Source organism: Sinocyclocheilus rhinocerous, unplaced genomic scaffold, assembly GCF_001515625.1.
Source record: "Sinocyclocheilus rhinocerous isolate Xijiao unplaced genomic scaffold, SAMN03320098_v1.1 scaffold22, whole genome shotgun sequence".
Taxonomy (NCBI): domain Eukaryota; kingdom Metazoa; phylum Chordata; class Actinopteri; order Cypriniformes; family Cyprinidae; genus Sinocyclocheilus; species Sinocyclocheilus rhinocerous.
This window is the reverse complement of record NW_015642832.1, coordinates 706958-726577: the sequence shown is the minus strand read 5'-3', so window position 1 is coordinate 726577 and position 19620 is coordinate 706958. Positions and strand designations below refer to the sequence as shown.

At 38.3% G+C, this 19620-nt stretch overlaps 2 protein-coding genes across 4 annotated transcripts in view; both read left to right on the top strand.

The window, feature by feature from the left end:
* LOC107756813 (teneurin-2-like) overlaps positions 1 to 6968 on the top strand; it is an 88100-nt gene extending 81132 nt beyond the window's left edge. The window contains exons 3-4 of one of the 2 annotated variants that reach the window (XM_016574101.1): positions 5141 to 5185; positions 6603 to 6968. In XM_016574101.1, the coding sequence (XP_016429587.1) occupies positions 5141 to 5185; positions 6603 to 6919 (362 nt within the window). In that variant the 3' untranslated portion in view covers positions 6920 to 6968. The remainder of the gene's footprint in view (positions 1 to 5140; positions 5186 to 6602) is intronic. The other variant, XM_016574103.1, reaches the window with a different exon arrangement.
* A 68-nt stretch (positions 6969 to 7036) lies between these two features.
* LOC107756812 (teneurin-2-like) overlaps positions 7037 to 19620 on the top strand; it is a 199642-nt gene continuing 187058 nt past the window's right edge. For both annotated transcript variants that reach the window (XM_016574099.1, XM_016574098.1), the window contains exon 1: positions 7037 to 7277. In XM_016574099.1, coding sequence (XP_016429585.1) covers positions 7139 to 7277 — 139 coding nt within the window. In that variant the 5' untranslated portion in view covers positions 7037 to 7138. The remainder of the gene's footprint in view (positions 7278 to 19620) is intronic.

Sequence of the window (19620 nt, the reverse complement as noted above, 5' to 3'; positions counted from 1 at the left end):
ATATATATACATATATATATATAGAATGGATCATACTCACCCACCATGGTTCCCGCGCCGGAGCCCCGTTCAAGAGGCGACTGAAAGAAGCCTCTAGTCCAGACCATCAGCAAGGTGGTCACTATGAAGCCATAGAACCAACCAAACATATAGGTCCAGCATAGGAGACGGAAATGCAGGAAAATTCCTACCTAACCTCGGTCAGGTGGAGTGCTGGTGGTTATAGGGGGATTAGGAGCTAAGGGCAGATGTAAGACCCCCGAAGGAAACGAGTAGATACTCAAGTATCACTCTGATCCGGACGAAAGCGCTGATGCCTTGTCTGGATCACATCCCTAGGTCTTGCCTACCTCCCTTTGACCCGCGATTCCTTCTAACCCTACCCGCAGGCGGGGGAGGAGCGCGAGCTGCGACACTAGCCTTCTGTGGCCGTCTCTGATCCTCAGACCGAGACGGACCAGGACCCCTATGCTGTTCGGGCTTAGACCTGGACCATCTTGAAATGAAGGACTGAAGGCCGCTGAGCGCGCCTTTGCCTCCCTGAACTTCTCGACCACCGTCTCAACGGAGGTAACCAAAAATATTCGGAAGGTGAAACCGGCGCATCGAGAAGAAAGCCCCTCTCTTCCATCCCGATATCTGCCAGGTTCACCCACAGATGTCTCTCAATACCTACTATAGCTGCCATGCTTAGTAGCACAGCGAGTGAGATCTGTGGTGAGGCGAAACTCAGCTATCTCATCAGGCCTTTATCCAGGTCTTCCAGCAGGTCAGCCTAATATGCCTGGAGCACCGCATCGTGTGCAACGAAGCAACAGCCTGACCTGCTGCTGCGTATGCCCTGCCATCTAAGCGAGATGGCAAGGAGGGAGTTTTAAGAGAGGACGTCTCACCCATAGAAAGATAGCTAGCCAGTCGTCTTTTTTACAGGGGCATCCTCTCATAGTCGTTTCCGCGCATCGCCTCGACGTTGGCATAACTCTTATGCTGGAATCGATGAATGCGTAAGAAAGATAACGCTCAAAAACTCACCATACGCAGAGCAGGAGGATTGGGAAGGCTCAGCCTCAGCTTCTTCGCCGTCCTCAGACATCTCCTGCTCTTACTGGGTTGAACCCAGCAGAGCACCGGCCCCCGGATCAAACGATGTTAAAGAAATAACATCATCCTCCAGCAGCTTACTCTCGTCCACAGCCGACGAGCGCGAGAGGGAAAACCCCTTTTTAAACTCATCAGCCGGATCCACCTGCGATCCCCACGAGCCCATCCTCCTCCGTGCCTCAGCAGCGGTGGGTCCTGAGCCGCGGGGAGCAGATGGCTGCCCCCCTTTCCTCGAAAAGAGAGACAAACGAGAGCGGAGCTTTTCATTAAAATACGCTCGCAATGAACGCGGATTGCCCCCTCAAGGACATCGCGTGCGTGCTCTTTGCCCAAACAAACAACGCAGAGATCGTGTGTGTCATCAGGTGTCAAATAACGACGACGCGGATGCACACACCCTCTAAACGCTTTGCTAGTGCTCGCCATAACGATAGGAATATAGATCGCTCTTACCACGGAAAAGCACGCTTCAAGCAAAACGGTCAGTGAAGACGAAGAAGAGGATGACGTTCTCCCGGCGCCTATTTATACTATAATCGCACCGGTAGTGATGTCATGGGCTGTCGCCGGCCAACGTGTTGTTGGTGTTTTTTCAATGTATGCTTCAGACACGGGTCACGACGAGGCGTTCCCCATAGCGACCCCTAGAGGACGACGTTCGAAGTTCCCTTGAAAGGGAACTATTAGTTAGTTTCTGATAATAAAAAGTAAAATCTTAATTGATTACGCCACTCATTTATGTATACTTACCAAGGTAGATGACTGATATATAAATAGTTATCACTTTGGTTAATATATAGAAGCACACAGCTGTTGCATTCCTTTCTTCTCTGCAATCATGAGAGTCAGTGTTTGAGCAGAGTTGACCTGACCATTTTATATGTGTGTCACAACAACTTAAGTTTACATGTAGGCTGAAGTAAAAGAGTGTTGGCAGAATGGAGAGAATGTGAAGCAGTATATGGACTAATATATGTTAAAATTTGAACTTTATAAACAATTTTAGCAATAATGAGAAGCCAGTGCAACTGTGAAAGCAACGGTGTGATATTCACAAGGAGAGGTATGAGTAAGCACATGAGCAGTAGAATTTTGAATATACTGTAGTCAACTTAAAGATTTAGCTAGAAGACTAGAGAACAAGGCATTACAATAATATAATCTGGATGTAAAAAAGGCATGTTACATGCAATGAACATCAGGACTAGTGGTGATGTAGATCTTACTGTCATCCGCATAGCAGTGATAAACAAGGCTATACTTCCTGATAATCTGCTCTAGTGGCAGCATGAATGTGAAAACAATCAAAAAACATCCCAGAGAAACCCAATCAGCTATGCAGCTTATTCAACAGAACCGAATGGCATATGGTGTCAAAAGCCAAGGTCAAATGCAGAAACGTTAATTCATGTGTTCATGCCCTCAATGTTAGATTATTGGACTGTTTTATTGGGTAGTTGTTCTACATGCTTAAACTCAAGCTGGTTAAACTGAAAAAAAAAAAAATCTTGGTGGGGATTACGGGCGTATGTGCTGCCCAAATGCACATAAATGGCAGAGCCATTATGGACAGTGCAGCAGCCTCTGTACTTGACTCTGGGGCGTGAACAGGCTCCAATGCAGACTCAGGGGCTAGAGTAGGCTCAGGACTGTGGTCAGGGCCTAGAGCCGACACTGGAAATGCACGCTTCAAACAAAACAGTCAGTGAAGACGAAGAAGAGGATGACGTTCTCCCGGCGCCTATTTATACTATAATCGCACCGGTAGTGATGTCATGGGCTGTCGCCGGCCAACGTGTTGTTGGTGTTTTTTCAATGTATGCTTCAGACATGGGTCACGACGAGGCGTTCCCCTTAGCGACCCCTAGAGGACGCAGTTCGAAGTTCCCATGAAAGGGAACTAATAAATAACAAATAAAAAAAAATGCTATATAGACATTTTATTTAAAAAAAGCCCTAAAACTAACAATCAGAACAAACACTTTAAGTATTTTGTCATATATTCAGTAAAACATTTGCAATTTACTTTCTGACCTGTTCTGTCATAGTTTTGCCATGCTGTTGAACACCTGTACAACATTTTCCTGTTGTAGGCGATGAACATGCAGCTGCTGTTTTAACGGTTGCATTGCGACTCAAAGGCAACCTTAAGAAAGCAGAGGCATAAATAATAAAGATGGCATAACAAAAGGATGCAGTGCTCTGATGTCACCACAGGCGTTTAAAGAGGAGAGCCAGCCAGAGGAGCTCTCATGAATAAGAGACCCAGACGAAGAAACAGCCGTTAGACAGTCAGCTCAAGCACTGAGCAATACACAACAAAATGACCCAAATGGCCCGTACTGTGGCTAGAGGAATCAGGGAAGCTCTCTCTTCCACAGCAGCTATTTTTCTCCAGCAGTTCAGCCAAGCAGGCCAAAATTATTCAGGGCATGCTGACTGCATCCTCTGTACCCTGATGGTATTGATCTCTGGAGATGGAAAGCATGACTGCTTAGCTTCACAAAAAAGAAAGAAGTGCAACATAGACAATAATGCTCAAAGACCAAAGAATCTGGGATGGAATTCAGAAAGGTCGGAGGATTTATTGAAATAGGTTGACATTTATGAAGTAATATAGGCTTCATTGTGAAGGTCTAGCCTTTTTAGAAGGCATCATTTACACCATGACTGTTTGACTTGTGAGAGAGGATTTGTTTCTCTAGCAAGAAATGAGAAAAAGGCCCATCCATAAAAGGCCCGGCTATACACTGGTATTCAGTACAGCAGTGTGCAAATGTGAGATTGCTTAATTATATTTTGTATATATGCGTGTATGTACGTACGTATGTATTTATTTATTTATTTATTTGAGTAACCGTGCATGATTATAGTAATAATAATTCTGTATAACTAATCTTTTCCTTTCTTTTCTCCACTTCCATTTAAAAACATTGTTTCACCACCTCTGCCTGCTTAATTATATTGCCTAATTGCTTGATATTTTTTAGTAATTGTTAATTTCAGTTTTGGGTTAATTTTAATAACTTCAAATGAAAAATGTAATTTTAATTAGTCATAGTATATGTAGTAAAGTATAATTTTATAAAAATCATGGAAAATTTGTCTATGCATTCGTTTGATCATTCATTCAATCGGTAAATACATAAATAATAACCTATCCTCTGGTTTTTAGCTGAAAATAGTTTGGCAGTAGATTATGTTCTGCCAAATCTATCTCTCTGTCTCATCTGAAAATAAACAGGGAAAAAAAACAATGCTCACCCTGCAAGAACAGTTGATATGTGTTGATAGCATCATACACTTAGGACTCGCGGACCCATCCTCTTTGCTCTGTGAACATGAAGATGCAAACATTTTAAATCATTGGGGTTTTGAAACAGCATGCATCCTGTTTTTCCTCTCCTGGAATGTTTTGATGGGAGCTCACACTTTTAGCGGGCTGTGTTAACATTTGCATCTCCGTCACAGCGGGGCTCTTTGTCAATCAGGGCGTGTCTGAGGCCTGAAAAGAGATGATTGGAGTGAAGGGAGATTTTCATGCATTTTTCCGAAACTCTTCACTGTACCTGATGGCATGCGAAAAATGGTATGTTACCATGGTAACCCCTCCCTCAACAAATGACCTTGCCACTCTCTCTGATTTTAGCACCTGCTGAAAAGCGATATTCACTTTAATGTCCAAGGTGTCTGAGCAAAAAGGGGAAATTGTGTCTAAACAGACAAGACGCTCTAGGAGGCTGGGTTTTTGGCCTTTTTTTTTTTATAAAGTAGGTCCTTTTGCGAGATTTTTTTTCTAGAATGCCTTCTGGCTGTTCAGTTAGACACTATCTCAAATTTACACCTTGGAAGATTTTTCCCTTTGGAGTAGACACACAACAGCAGGGAGGCAGAGCACTCAACATGACTTTTCCACACATAAAACCAGCCAGGGAGTTTCTGTTATATGAAGCAGGTTTGTTGTACGTGGTGCAACTTTTGCACTGTGTTGTGAGTGAAGTTATTAGATTATGGAAGGACATTCTGTTCTTACTCACAGCTTACGTGGAGCTGGCCCCGGTTGCCGTTCGTTACTACGTTTCAGGTATGCACTGTGTAGGTCTGTGTCTTGGTGCAGGACGAGACTCTTTCCCGAACACCTCCTGCTCCTATTTAAATCCTTGTGTGCCCTCTATTCTGTTCTCCCTCATTAACTATTGTGTTGTGCAGTCATATTATGTGGATGTGCACTGTGCTTTTTCCCCGTATTTGTGCAAAATACAACTCTTCAATAGGTTGTTCTTGCAAATTTCTCTTCAACCTGCTGAGTAGTTGAATCCAAAGCCCATTCAGCATAATGTTTTTAGCTACTTATGAAATTATTATTAAATATTGGTGGTTTCCTGCTTTGCATCGCTCTAATGTAATAGTGAGTCATTATTTTGAAGTCATTAATTGCTGTGGTTTTATGCAGTGCACAGATTTATGGATCCTCCTCATTCACGAATAAGCATGTCCTTTTAATGTTTACCTCATTAATGCATAGTCGTTCCCTTATTAATTCATATGTAAATTAAATGAATTCATATATCTAAGCTGATAGAGAGAATCGTAAGTGTTGTAAAATTAATATATACTACAAAATAAATGATTATATACTACAACATACTGGACTTCTTAAAAGTCTTTTCATTTAAAGGCTTAGCTTAAAAGCATGAAATCAGTTAATACTAAATAATAAAATAAACATTGTCTATATGTGCATTTCTTTACAATACTAAAATCAATTTAAATAAATATAATTACAGTCACAATCACACACACACACACACACACACATATATTATATATTTTTTTCTGTATGTAGTTTTTTTTATTTACTGCCTTTTTTGTTTATTAGTAAATGGCTGTAAAATAGCTTTGTATAGTTTAATAGTATTATATAGTTTGATAAAAAAAAATATGGAAACATAATAAGTAATACTAATAATTAAAAAATACTGTAGTAATGTTTGTGTGTGTGTGTGTGTGTGTGTGTGTGTGTGTGAATCTGCAGTTCAGTATACATTTTTACATATTATGTTCGTAATTTTTTCCCAAACAATTTTGCTTTAGAATCGAAAGTGTTTGCAAAGGGTTACGTTGTTCTCGTAGTTGTAAAAATAGCCAAAAGTCTTTAGACCAGTTCACACTGATCAGATAAAATCTGACGAACGTGTCTGTTGCTATTTGTCAACGTCTGTTGGTGTGGTGTGAATTTCCCTTTTATCCTACCATAACATATTTTACAATCATCCCTTTCACTGCCTTTCTGAATGCAGATGACTGGGACAATACAGAGCTTAAATTAATTTACACACCAAAATGAAGACTTGCTAGAATGAAGATTGTATTGTCATTATGTAATTTAGCAAAGCAAGTTCTTAGTCAGAGTCATCCAGCTCTTTAAGGAGTCTGGGATGCCTTGCAGCAAACACACTCTTTCTTGTTTTCGTGCATTAATGCTTGTATTCTCATTACAGGGAGCTTCGCATTGGCAGATCTGGGCATGTGTGAGCCTCCCCCGTCATCCACTGTATATTGTTCCGATATAAGCCTACTGCAGGACAGATACGGTCTGAACGCCGGATCCGACGCCGACTCGGACCCCGAGGGGGTCATGACCCCAGAGCGCGCCGTCCAGCTGTGGAGCGGGCAGCCCCTGAAGTCCCGCCGCAGCTCTTGCCTGTCCAGCCCCAACCACTCGGTTCTCACTCTCACCGACTCTGAAAACGAGCACAAGACTGATGAAGAATCAGGTAGGAAAGAGAGAGAAAAACACTTGGGTGTGGAGAAATGAAACCAATGAAGAGACAAATGAAAAGACACTGATGATTGGAGATTTGTCAGAAGGGTAGTGCATCTAAATTAAGTGGAAAATCTGTAATTTGGTAAGACATTAGTTCCAACGTGTGAGCCTGCTCCGTCATCCACTGTATATTGTTCTGATATAAGCCTGCTGCAGGACAGATACAGTCTGAACGCTGGATCCGACGCCGACTCGGACCCCGAGGGGGTCATGACCCCAGAGCGCGCCGTCCAGCTGTGGAGCGGGCAGCCCCTGAAGTCCCGCCGCAGCTCTTGCCTGTCCAGCCCCAACCACTCGGTTCTCACTCTCACCGACTCTGAAAACGAGCACAAGACTGATGAAGAATCAGGTAGGAAAGAGAGAGAAAAACACTTGGGTGTGGAGAAATGAAACCAATGAAGAGACAAATGAAAAGACACTGATGATTGGAGATGTATCAGAAGGGTAGTGCATCTAAATTAAGTGGAAAATCTGTAATTTGGTAAGACATTAGTTCCAACAACGAATGCCGGTGTAATGAGACATCTAAATGAAATGTTCTCATTCCCCCAAAGGCCTTCAGTCTTTTTTGGGGTGAAATTGAGCATACTGAATCATTGAATAAGGACTATTTATATGATTCCCAACACTTAGGCGTCAATATTTGTAAAGCCGTAGCATTTTCTGAAGACTGCATTCACTGCGCTGGCGAGATCAAAGCGATTTACAAACCAAAGAGGAATCATCTCAATGCCTGCAATCTCAAGTGGTGTTTCTCTTTGATATAACGAGACTTTATTGCAACAAAGCAGCCTGTCTAACTTGCCAATGTCAAGTACCACGTTATGCGTTTATCTTGTTATCAGGTCATATTTATAAAATGCTTTTCGCTGACTGCTGAACTGACACAGTTGTAGCTTCTTCCTTTCATAAAACAAGCACCAGACACAAGCATGTAAATTCAGAGACATCTGTGTGGATGTGCTGTGGTGAAGCTACAGTTCTACTTCTGTTATCAGTCTCATCAGAAAGATAACTGAAATATAGTCACTAGACACTAGTCTCATTAAAAAGATTATCTTAAGATCATTCTTCATTTCACACATTTAGTTTTAGGGCCTAGTTGTAGTTTTTGTCTTTTGATGGAAATGTCCATTTAATTATATTAGTGTTGTGCAATATTAATACATTTTTGTCCATTATACAGTACATGGTCTGAAATTACATAATTGTAGTTTATAAAAATAATATTTTAGTTAAAAATAATGTGCAAAATGACAATAATATGCCTTTTTTAATATAAACATGCATAAACATTTATGAACACAGTAATGTTTGCTGTTCAATAGTTTGGGGCCACTAAGATTTTTTTTTTAAGTAATCATTATATTCAGCAAGGATGCACTAAATTGATCAAAATTGACAGTAAAGATATTTACAAAACTAGATAGTTGCAAAACTAAATAAATGCTGTTATTTTGAACTTTCTAGTCATCAAAGAATCCTGAATCATGAGCACCAAATCAGCATATTAAAATGATTTCTGAAGGATCATGTGACACTGAAGACTGGAATAATGGCTGCTGAAAATTTAGCCTTGCCATCATAAAAATAAATTGCAATTTAAAATACATTGCAATAGAAAATGTTATAATATTACAATTATTTAAAAAAATGTTCACATACTTTTTATTTCATTGCATTAGGTGTAGAACATTGCAGCGCTCACATTTTAACATTACATTACATTATGGATACAGCTTATTAATCTCATATTAATGTATAGAACGAGTTTGAGTGAGCTGATTAGCAACAGGTTCGGTTTACTAGTGATCAGCTCTTGCAACTTAAGAGAGGCAAAACATATTATTTGAATCAATTTTGTGAGCATTTTTGTAAACATTTTTCAAATTTAGTCAGTGATACCAAAGATGAAGCACAATCAAAAAGCAAACTTTTTTGTTAGTGCTTGTAAAAAAAAAAGCACTGCAGGTTCTCCAAAATGTTGAGATTAGAGTTGCACGCCTCTGAAAGGCTTTTATTGCACACAGAAAATAAAAAGGAGAGGACGCGAATGGAGCAAAGTGTTTAGGGAGGAGATGTGAAACTCCAGGGGGTGCTAACAGAAAAGGAGCAAGACTTCCTTGTTGAGGTGAGTGTGTGTGCAGAAAGGGGAAGTAGATCTAGAGGGTTGAATGCAGGCAGTCATCGTTCAAAGCCAGCCCAGCTATGCTGCTCCATTCTTGGACATCAAGGCCACCACATGCATTAATGGAAGCAGGTTGTGCAAAGGAAAGGCACAATGTGAGATTTATGATACCTGCGGCGAGATGCAATAAGCACCAGGTGCGTCTCATCACGCACTGCCAGGAGTGTTCCAGTTTTGTTCGCCTTCTTCTAGTGACGTGCTCCTATTGTGAGCCTTCACATGTGCTGGTGGTATGAAAGACAGGAAGATGATGGCGATGGTGATAAGGGGAATTGGGTATTGGGCATTGAGCATTGATTATCTCTCACACAGTCGGAGGATTTAACATGGGAAATTGACACGTTCCACTAATAGGGTTTAAACTGGAGTCCTGTGACTTAAATCAATACAATGTTAAACTATCAGATGTTAGATCAAATCAGCTCGCAAAATTAAAATAACACTATATGTAGCTATTTACAGAATAATAGTGTATTTGTCAAGTTCAACTAATCAAATTGACTAAAGGGATAGTTCACCCAAAAATGAAAAATCTGTCATTAATTACACACTCTCTTGACGTTCCAAACCTGTGAGACCTTCGTTCATCTTCAGAACACAAATTAAGATATTTTTGATGAAATCCGAGAGCTTTCTGACCCTGCATAGACAGCAAAGCAACTGACAAGACAAGAAAGGCAGAAGGGACAGCGTTAATGTGACATCAGTGGTTCAGACGTAATGTTTTGAAGCTACTAGAATACTTTTTGTGCACAAAGAAAACAAAAATAGTGAAAAATTGACAATTAATCACACTTGGTTGAAAAGTAAAAATTTGACTTCATTTTTATAGATATAAGCCATGTACCATTTTTGTAGAAAGTGCCAATGACTGCTACACCCCTAGGGACTTTTCATAGGATATTTGGTGCGTCTTTGAAGGAAGGGACTTTTTTGTTTGGAATGGTGGTTGATGACACTGCCACTGAAAACCTCTCGAGACTGCAGCGAAAGACTCAAGCCCCGCAGACATTAAAAACAGTAAAAAGCAATACTTCTGCAGCAGTGCTTCATTTGACAAGATCAACTCCTCCATCGTTTTTGCCCCTTCTTTCAAGTGTAAGCATATGAACTATGTGGACAGTTTCCAGAACAGGAAACAGTTTTGAGAGTATGACAGTTATTTATGCCAGTGTTTTCCAACCGGGGTGCCGTCTGTCGAGAGCAGGGGTGCCGTGTAAAAAAATAATTTTTTTATATTTTTAAATTGCTAAAATGTTCAAAAAAGCATCTATTATATAATATCCATTTCTGATGTCGCCAATAATTAGAGATGCACCGAAATTTCGGCTGCCGAAAATTAGTTCACCGCTCAGGTTTCACTTTAACGTGGTGTGACGCTCTGCGTTTTATCCCGCTTCTATGCGTGTGCGCTCCGCTCAGTCGCTCCACTCGTATACCGTTCATGCTCATCGGACCAGCAAAGTCCACTCAGAAATCAAGCTGACAGGAAACATCGATGTAGTACTGTATTGTTACTCTGGTAACGCTGCCCTCTCATTCATTGATCTGCTAACCGCTATGTTATGCTCGTGTGTTCTGATAATAATAGCTTTCTAGGACTAAACATTATTTGGATAATTGGTAAGAAAAAATCTCTTAATAGTCCCTATTGTGTGTTAGACCTACCTGAAAAACTAAAACGCAATTTATTTAATTCGAAGGCCTGTCGTTATTTTTTATTTGTGCTATCATTATTAATTTCTTTATTTGTTTTTATTTTATTACTGACTGCTTACTTGTCATTTTTTATTCAATTCAAAGTTTGAAATCAAGCTATCTCGTGCTACTGCAACAAAATTACCCAGCTGTAAAATCAAAACTTTGTTTAATTACCATTATAACTAGCTATCTCACAATGTTTACATATGAATAAAAGCCTGCATTAAAATCTGTCATATAAATTGGTCTCTTCATTAGAAATTAGCCTACTGATTGCCACCATTGATGGACAATTTTTAATATTAAAAATATCTGTATGACATTATATTCTGCAGTTCTTCCCTGTTGTACCGAATATCTATACTTTTCAAATTATCATATCGAAGTTAGAATTTCAAATATTGTGACAAAATTATTTTGTAGGGTGCCACAAGTTTGTTAAAATTTCCAAAGGGTGCCGCGACTAAAAAAAGGTTGGGAAACACTGATTTATGCAATAGAAATAGGGAGTAAAAATAAATCTGGATGGATTTGTGTTTGTTCAACAGTGATTATCACTTAAATGTTAGCCAGGTGAAGTATTTTGCTCTCGACTTTGCCTTCTTCAGAGAATGAATCACCAATTGCAGTTTCCCACTCAATCGAACTTCTTTTACTCCCATAATTAAATCTTTCTCTATGTTCCGCACCCACTCAGATAGCTGCATCTATAAATAATCTTCATTCATACATGAGCATTTAAACTGACAAAAGGTGGCAGTTAAGGCATTAATAATATTGCAAATTTAGCAAATAAATGCTGTTATTGTTATCTTTCTGTTCATCAAAGAATCCTGAAAAAAAAAATGTATTATGGTTTCCACAAAAATATAATGCAGAAAATCGGTTTTCAACAGTGATATTAATTAGAAATGGTTCTTGAGCACCAAATCAGCATATAAGAATGATTTCTGAAGGATCATGTGACACTGAACACTAGAGTAATGCTGCTGAAAATTCAGCTTTGCATTTTACATTTTTAGCTATTTTAAATTGTAATAATATTTTACAGTATTATTATTTTTACTGATCAAATAAATGCAGCCTTCTTTCAAAAACATTAAAAAGTCTTACTGACCCTAAACTTTTTGCATCTTGCATTCCACAAAGAATAAATCACCATAAACACGATTTCCCACTCAATCGAACTTCTTTTACTGCCTTAATTACATCTTTTCTCTAAGGTCCACACCCACTCAGATGGCTGCTTCTATGAATAATCTTCATCCATACATGAGCATCTGCTTCGTGTCCAGCTGTGTTTGTAATTAGCACACAAGCACCAAAGTGACGTGCTTTCGTAGCCACCTGCCATCTCACATTCTTGGTGACACAAGTTCTTCACTCGGGTAATGGACAGCATGCGTTTCAAAAAAGTAGAAGTTGAGTTTGATGTGCGTTTGCGCATCGGTGGCCTTATTGCCACTGTGACAGACATTCACTGTAGCATCGGCATGTGCACACACTGGGAGCAGCGTGATGTTTTCAGAAGAATCGTTCGCATTGTTTCCACCGCTGCTCTGAGCCATGCAGAGTGGCCCACTGATCTTTGTTTTCCTCTTTCTTCTCCGTTCTGAACTTCCCTTTCAGAGCCACAGGCAGAAATTCAATCCCTGTCCTTAACTCCACCCTTTATTCTGCCTACTGAGACTGGAGTCCACTTCAAGCCTGTGTGTGTTACTGTAATGCACCAACGTTTAAGAAAAAAGAAGTTTCTCCATTTGTGTGTGTATTTGTGTACATTGAAATAAACGGAGACGCAGCAGGACTCCGACCACTAATGGATTTCCACCGTGGGAGCTAATTAAAAGAGATGGCGAGAGCTGGATTTGATCAAGAGAATGCTGGGTGACTAGTCACAGCAGTGAGTCCTGAGGCGCCGTGTTCAGCCACCGTGTGTGTGAAGAGCGTGGCATGATGATATGATAAAGACGGCTCCTTCAGGCAACACTTACACTCATTACCACTCGCTTTTGTTGGCATTCACGGGTCAACTCTCAGCATCAAAGAAACGCCCAGCCGACGTTCCCGGGCTCCCTTTCCCAAGTCTCCTTGCTCAGATCTGCCCGTTTTCTGTTGTTCACTGAGCCTTGGTTACTTTTACAGACAGTGGGTTCATGTCGCTGGCAGATTACAGCTAAATGATTAGAGAAGGAGCCCTCATTAAAATGGCACAGTTTGCTCGTGGCGCTGTTCGCACTCTTTTAAGTTCTCGTGGTGTACTGTCACACAGCTTGCACTGAGGCCATTAACTAGTCTAAGGACACAAACTTCAGCTCTTGGGAGTCATTGCGCATGTTATGAGAACTTGTAGCAAAATCAACTGTGAAATGTGAAAACAAAGTTTGGCCAAAGATGATTGTATGATATGAGTGTGCAGATTAACCTTCTGATGCATGAATTATTAAGTCACAAAGGCAAACAAGGGTTTCTGTTTGCTTTAAAACAAGAATATAATCATTCGCACTCGTTTTTGTGTGTACTGCACTTCTCTGTATACTCTCTATTGCACTATTTAGTAACACTTCTTTTACAGTGTTCTTGTTACATATTACATGTACTTACTATAGTAATAACAGTAAATTATGCAAAATTACATGCAAATAAACCTAAACCAAATATTAATCCTAATCCTAACCGTAAAGTAAGTACATGTTGGTTATTATTTAGTACTTAAATTTACAATCACACTGTAATAAGGACACATTGAAATAAAGTGTAAGCCAATTATTTATACACAATCTAAGCATCAGAGTTTAAAATTTAAATGATGCATAATATTGTTTAATTATAAACAGCATAATTATATATTACATATTTACATTTTAAATGTACAAAAAAAAATCATCAGTGAAATCTGATTGAAAGTATTACTGGTAACACTTTACAATAAGGTTCTATTTGTTAACATGGTCACACTTTCATATAGGGACCAATTCTTACTATTATTATTCTAACTAATAACTACAACTTTTGCCTCAATAAACTACTAATTTGCTGCTTATTAATTAGTTAGTAAGGTAGTTGTTCAGTTTAGTTATGGGTTGGATTAAGGGATCTAAAAAAATCGTCATGCAGAATAAGGCATTAATATGTGCTTTATATAAGCACATATTCTGCATGACATTATTCTGCATTCCTAATCCTACCCAATACCTAAACTTAACAACTACCTTACTAACTATTAATGCGCAGCAAATTAGGAGTTTATTGATGCAAAAGTAGTTTGGTTTGACTGTATCTATTTGATAAATGAAGTTAACCAACTAACATTATACATACCCTTTTGGTTTCTGTACCCAATATTTAAAAAATTTACAAATGTAATAAAAATATAGGTATCGGCATCGGTATCGGCAAGTACCAAAAATAAAAGTATCGGTATCGGGCGAGTACTGGAAAAAGTGGTATCGGTGCATCCCTACATTTAGTTCTATTCCACGTGCATCACACATGAAGTTGTCAACATGGTGTAAATGTAAAATTCACTTGTTAAATATCTTTGCAGAAAAGATGAATGAAATATGAATCCACATACTGTATTGTACAAACTTGTCTTAAACATATTCATGTATATTATTAAAATATAATAATTAGATTAGAATAATATTAAATTAAAAACTATTAAATATTAAAAATTAGAATAATATTAAAAACACTTAAAATCTTAAGACTTAAAAGTATAACACCAGTAAACTATTATTAATATTAAATGTTTTGTTAAAACAAATAACAGCAGCTTTGCAGCATGTCACCATCATGCAATATCAGACTTAAGGCCCGTTCACACTAGGAACGATAACTATAAAGATATTGATAAAGATATTAAAGATAATAATATCTAAAGATATATTAGCGTCCACACCAGCGGACGATATCATCTGTTTATTCTCAGCGCATGCTCGTCTACCTCTTTAAATTCTCGAGCTCGTGTCAGCAGGATTGATTGATTATGATGGCTATCAATATTTTTTATCGTTCATCAGATGGAAAAAAATCATTCTGAAAGTGATTCCAACAATATTGTTTCTCAGTGCCTTTATCGTTATACTTGTGGTGTGGACTCTGCTATTCTTTAACTCGTGGCGCTGTTCGCACTCTTTTAAGTTCTCGTGGTGTACTGTCACACAGCTTGCACTGAGGCCATTAACTAGTCTAAGGACACAAACTTCAGCTCTTGGGAGTCATTGCGCATGTTATGAGAACTTGTAGCAAAATCAACTGTGAAATGTGAAAACAAAGTTTGGCCAAAGATGATTGTATGATATGAGTGTGCAGATTAACCTTCTGATGCATGAATTATTAAGTCACAAAGGCAAACAAGGGTTTCTGTTTGCTTTAAAACAAGAATATAATCATTCGCACTCGTTTTTGTGTGTACTGCACTTCTCTGTATACTCTCTATTGCACTATTTAGTAACACTTCTTTTACAGTGTTCTTGTTACATATTACATGTACTTACTATAGTAATAACAGTAAATTATGCAAAATTACATGCAAATAAACCTAAACCAAATATTAATCCTAATCCTAACCGTAAAGTAAGTACATGTTGGTTATTATTTAGTACTTAAATTTACAATCACACTGTAATAAGGACACATTGAAATAAAGTGTAAGCCAATTATTTATACACAATCTAAGCATCAGAGTTTAAAATTTAAATGATGCATAATATTGTTTAATTATAAACAGCATAATTATATATTACATATTTACATTTTAAATGTACAAAAAAAAATCATCAGTGAAATCTGATTGAAAGTATTACTGGTAACACTTTACAATAAGGTTCTATTTGTTAACATGGTCACACTTTCATATAGGGACCAATTCTTACTATTATTATTCTAACTAATAACTACAACTTTTGCCTCAATAAACTACTAATTTGCTGCTTATTAATTAGTTAGTAAGGTAGTTGTTCAGTTTAGTTATGGGTTGGATTAAGGGATCTAAAAAAATCGTCATGCAGAATAAGGCATTAATATGTGCTTTATATGTAGTAATAAACAGCCAATATGCTAGTAATATGCATGCTAATAAGCAACTAGCTAATAGTGTGAATTGGTCCCTAAACTAAAGTTAAACTGTTAACATTAGTTAGCTACATTAGTTTACATGAACTAACAATGAAAAATATGCTGACACTTTAGTATAGGGACCAGTTCTCATTATTAACTAGATGCTTATTAGCATGCATATTATTAACATATTGGCTGTTTATTAGAACTTGTAAAGCACATATTGTGCATGACCATATATTCTACATTCCTAATCCTACCCAATACCTAAACTTAACAACTACCTTACTAACTATTAATGCGCAGCAAATTAGGAGTTTATTGATGCAAAAGTAGTAATGGTTTGTTAATAGTGAGAATTGTACCTTAAAATAAAGTGTGACCAAAATACTTCCAAATCTTTTTATTAATTAAGTGTAACCTACTTTTTAAACTAATGTTAACAAAGCCAAACCACTTACATTAGCTATATTGAAATTATGTTGTCATAAATTAACAAAATTACATATAAAGAAATCAGAATTATGCAGAAGGTCAAAGGTGATTACTCATTGTTCTTTCGATTTAACATCAATCCCTGAATGCTTAAAATGCCTTTAAAAGATCTGTCCACTGTTGTAGAGACATACTGTTAAAACCGAAATTTAGTGCTGAATTCATTAGGCGAAGAGGAACATTTGCTAATTTCCAGAAGATTTCTGGCACGCACGTAATTAAAGTGTCTGAATAAAGAGCATGAAGATTATCTACAATTATGAAAACTAGGTAATCTGCAGGATTGCTTTTCTGTTTTTTTTCATGTTGGTGGCAGAAATAACACCGTTTTGCCATTGACGTCCAACCCGTCGTTTCTTAAAGCGAAAACGGAATTGAATACTGAAATTGAAGACAGTTAGCTTTTTAATGAACACCCCACTCCAAATATGTCTAGTAACAGGTATGTTGACAACTAGAGGTTTTAAAGACTTTTCGAGGAGCTTTGGTTTCCATGACAACAGGTGAAACCAAATAGGGAGGTCAGCGGTGAATGTGTGTGCTGTGTCTGGTTGGTGTGCGAAAGTGTGTTTGTATGTTTTAGGGATAATTTATAAGGTTTATTCGAAGATTCTGACTTTGGGTTATAAAATTAATGTTCCATTTTCAAAAATACAAAGTGTTTGTTAGTGTTGTTGTGTGTAAAGGTCAAAGGAGCTGTTATGGGTATAATAATCCGGATAAGCACACAATTTAAATGAATCCAATATATACAAAATTAATGAACCAGAAAATATTTACCAAGCATATCATTGTTTCTCTCATGACCGTACAATCCTAATTCTTTCAGTGTGTGGTGGACAGGATTGTTGAGTTTGGTCTATCCAGACCTGGCAGGGTTGACATTTGAAATGGATCCGCCATCTGTCACACTAGTTTTGATTAGTGTATGTCTTTATTTTCCTTCATTCCCTTCAATTTTTTTCAGAACGTTTGACCAATTCAAGATTTCGATTTCGTTTTTCTTCCTTCATTTTTTATCTAGTCTTAAGAATGCAACTTCAACATGATTCAAGTTTATTTATTAACCATTTAGTTAGGGATGCACCGATACCGATACTGGTATCGGTATCGGGCCCGATACTGGCCTCCTGTACTCGTACTCGTACTCGTTCAAATGCCCCGATACCAAACGCCGATACCACTAGGAACGATAACTATAAAGATATTGATAAAGATATTAAAGATAATAATATCTAAAGATATATTAGCGTCCACACCAGCGGACGATATCATCTGTTTATTCTCAGCGCATGCTCGTCTACCTCTTTAAATTCTCGAGCTCGTGTCAGCAGGATTGATTGATTATGATGGCTATCAATATTTTTTATCGTTCATCAGATGGAAAAAAATCATTCTGAAAGTGATTCCAACAATATTGTTTCTCAGTGCCTTTATCGTTATACTTGTGGTGTGGACTCTGCTATTCTTTAATATTGAGAACGATTTTTGCAACTATATCTTTATCTTTATCGTTATCTTTATAGTTATCTTTCCTGGTGTGAATGGGCCTTTAGAGAAGTAGTTCCTTACAGGCTTTTGCATTTCACTGCGCAGCTTTTCCATTGTTTTTCTATGTAAATATAGACATGTTTGACTAATGCGGTTGACTTGCAGTGTCTCGTTCATGAAACGCCATTCTAAAAACGTGGCACACAAGTTAAAAGAAGTTCAACTTGTGTCTCACAACCTTGTTTTTTCCCATTCCCCTGCCTGCATCAACTCATTCTGTGTGGATAGCACCCACCAATATGTTACGTTACCATCCTTCATAGATAGTAATGTCACGAATCCGATCCAAGAATTTCCATCCACTTGCCACCAGAGGTCGGCCTTCCATGATATTGACTCTCGCACCACACAGACTGTTACGCATCACCCTGGACTACATTTCCCATGTTCCATTGCACTGATTACACTCACACCTGAGACCAATTACACGCTCACCTGAATGCTATTACACACACTATATAACACCTACCCTGATCCTGCTCTAGTCGCCGAGTATTGTTCTGCATTTTTCACTCCCCAAGTGTTAGCTGCCTTACCGAGCCATTCCGTGTTTTCTGTTTTAGTCTCGTGTATTGTTTTGCGTTTATCCCTGTTTAGTGGATAGCTACCTTACCGAGCCTGTTTAAGTTTTCATAGTTTTCTTAGTCTAGTCTTAGTCTTGCCTTGTCTGTTTTCCTGGTCTCTGATTCACGCCACGTATCTTGGATTAACCCTTTGCTTGCTGTTTCTGACTCTGTTTGCCCCTGCCTGGACCTTTGCCTTCTACCTGGATTTATCTCTTGCCTTGCCTTCGATATACCTGTTTGCCATTGTCTGACCCATGCCTGTTTCATGACCACACCCTTTAATAAAGCCTTGCATATGGATTTGCATGTCTCTCGTCTCGTAACAAGTAATGGACCCTTCACAGGGAATTTGATTGACAGGCAATATGACCAATCGTAACGCAGAATCTGCCATTTTTGTCTGCCAAACAAACCAGACTGGAGAGTAGATTAATATTGGTGGACTTGATCTTGAAAAATAGTGTGTACTGTTGTCTTTTTGCAGGTGAAACAAGATATCTTCTGATGTTCCTTCATGTTTATTTCACACTATAACTAGTAAAGAGGAAGAGATGATTGTTTCACGTGCCGCTTGAACTGAGGAGCTACAGCAATCTGTCACGACACATTAAAGAGCCACAAAACGGTATTTATTGTTTGAATTTCTTAAATGAAAAGCTGAAATGAAAAATGGAAAGATGAGACTTTGTTTCATAGCTAAAGTAACCTGCTCGGTCTTGTCTGTCATCGTGTTGTCAGTTTACTCTTTGCTCCACGGTATATTTTTAACAGCTTGAGAACACGATGTGTAGCGTGATGTGTGGCTTGTCAGACATAGCAACAATAATGAAGGGGGGCGGGTCTTGGCGAAGGCAAGCAGTAATTAATTAAAATGAAAAAAAAAATCCTTATTTTATCACATCAACTTCTAAATAAGATGCAATTTCAAATACACAAGAAGGTGAAGTGAAAAAGACAGAAATATAAGAAGCATGTGGTATGTTGTGGAACGAGGACATGTCCTCCTCAAATATTTAAAACATTCAAAGCACAAATGTACAGTAGGCCGATTATGCAAAAAAGCTAATTTCTTAATTCTCTCATTTGTTTTCACATTTGCTTTGAGTGCTCTAATTTTTGCTGGTGGC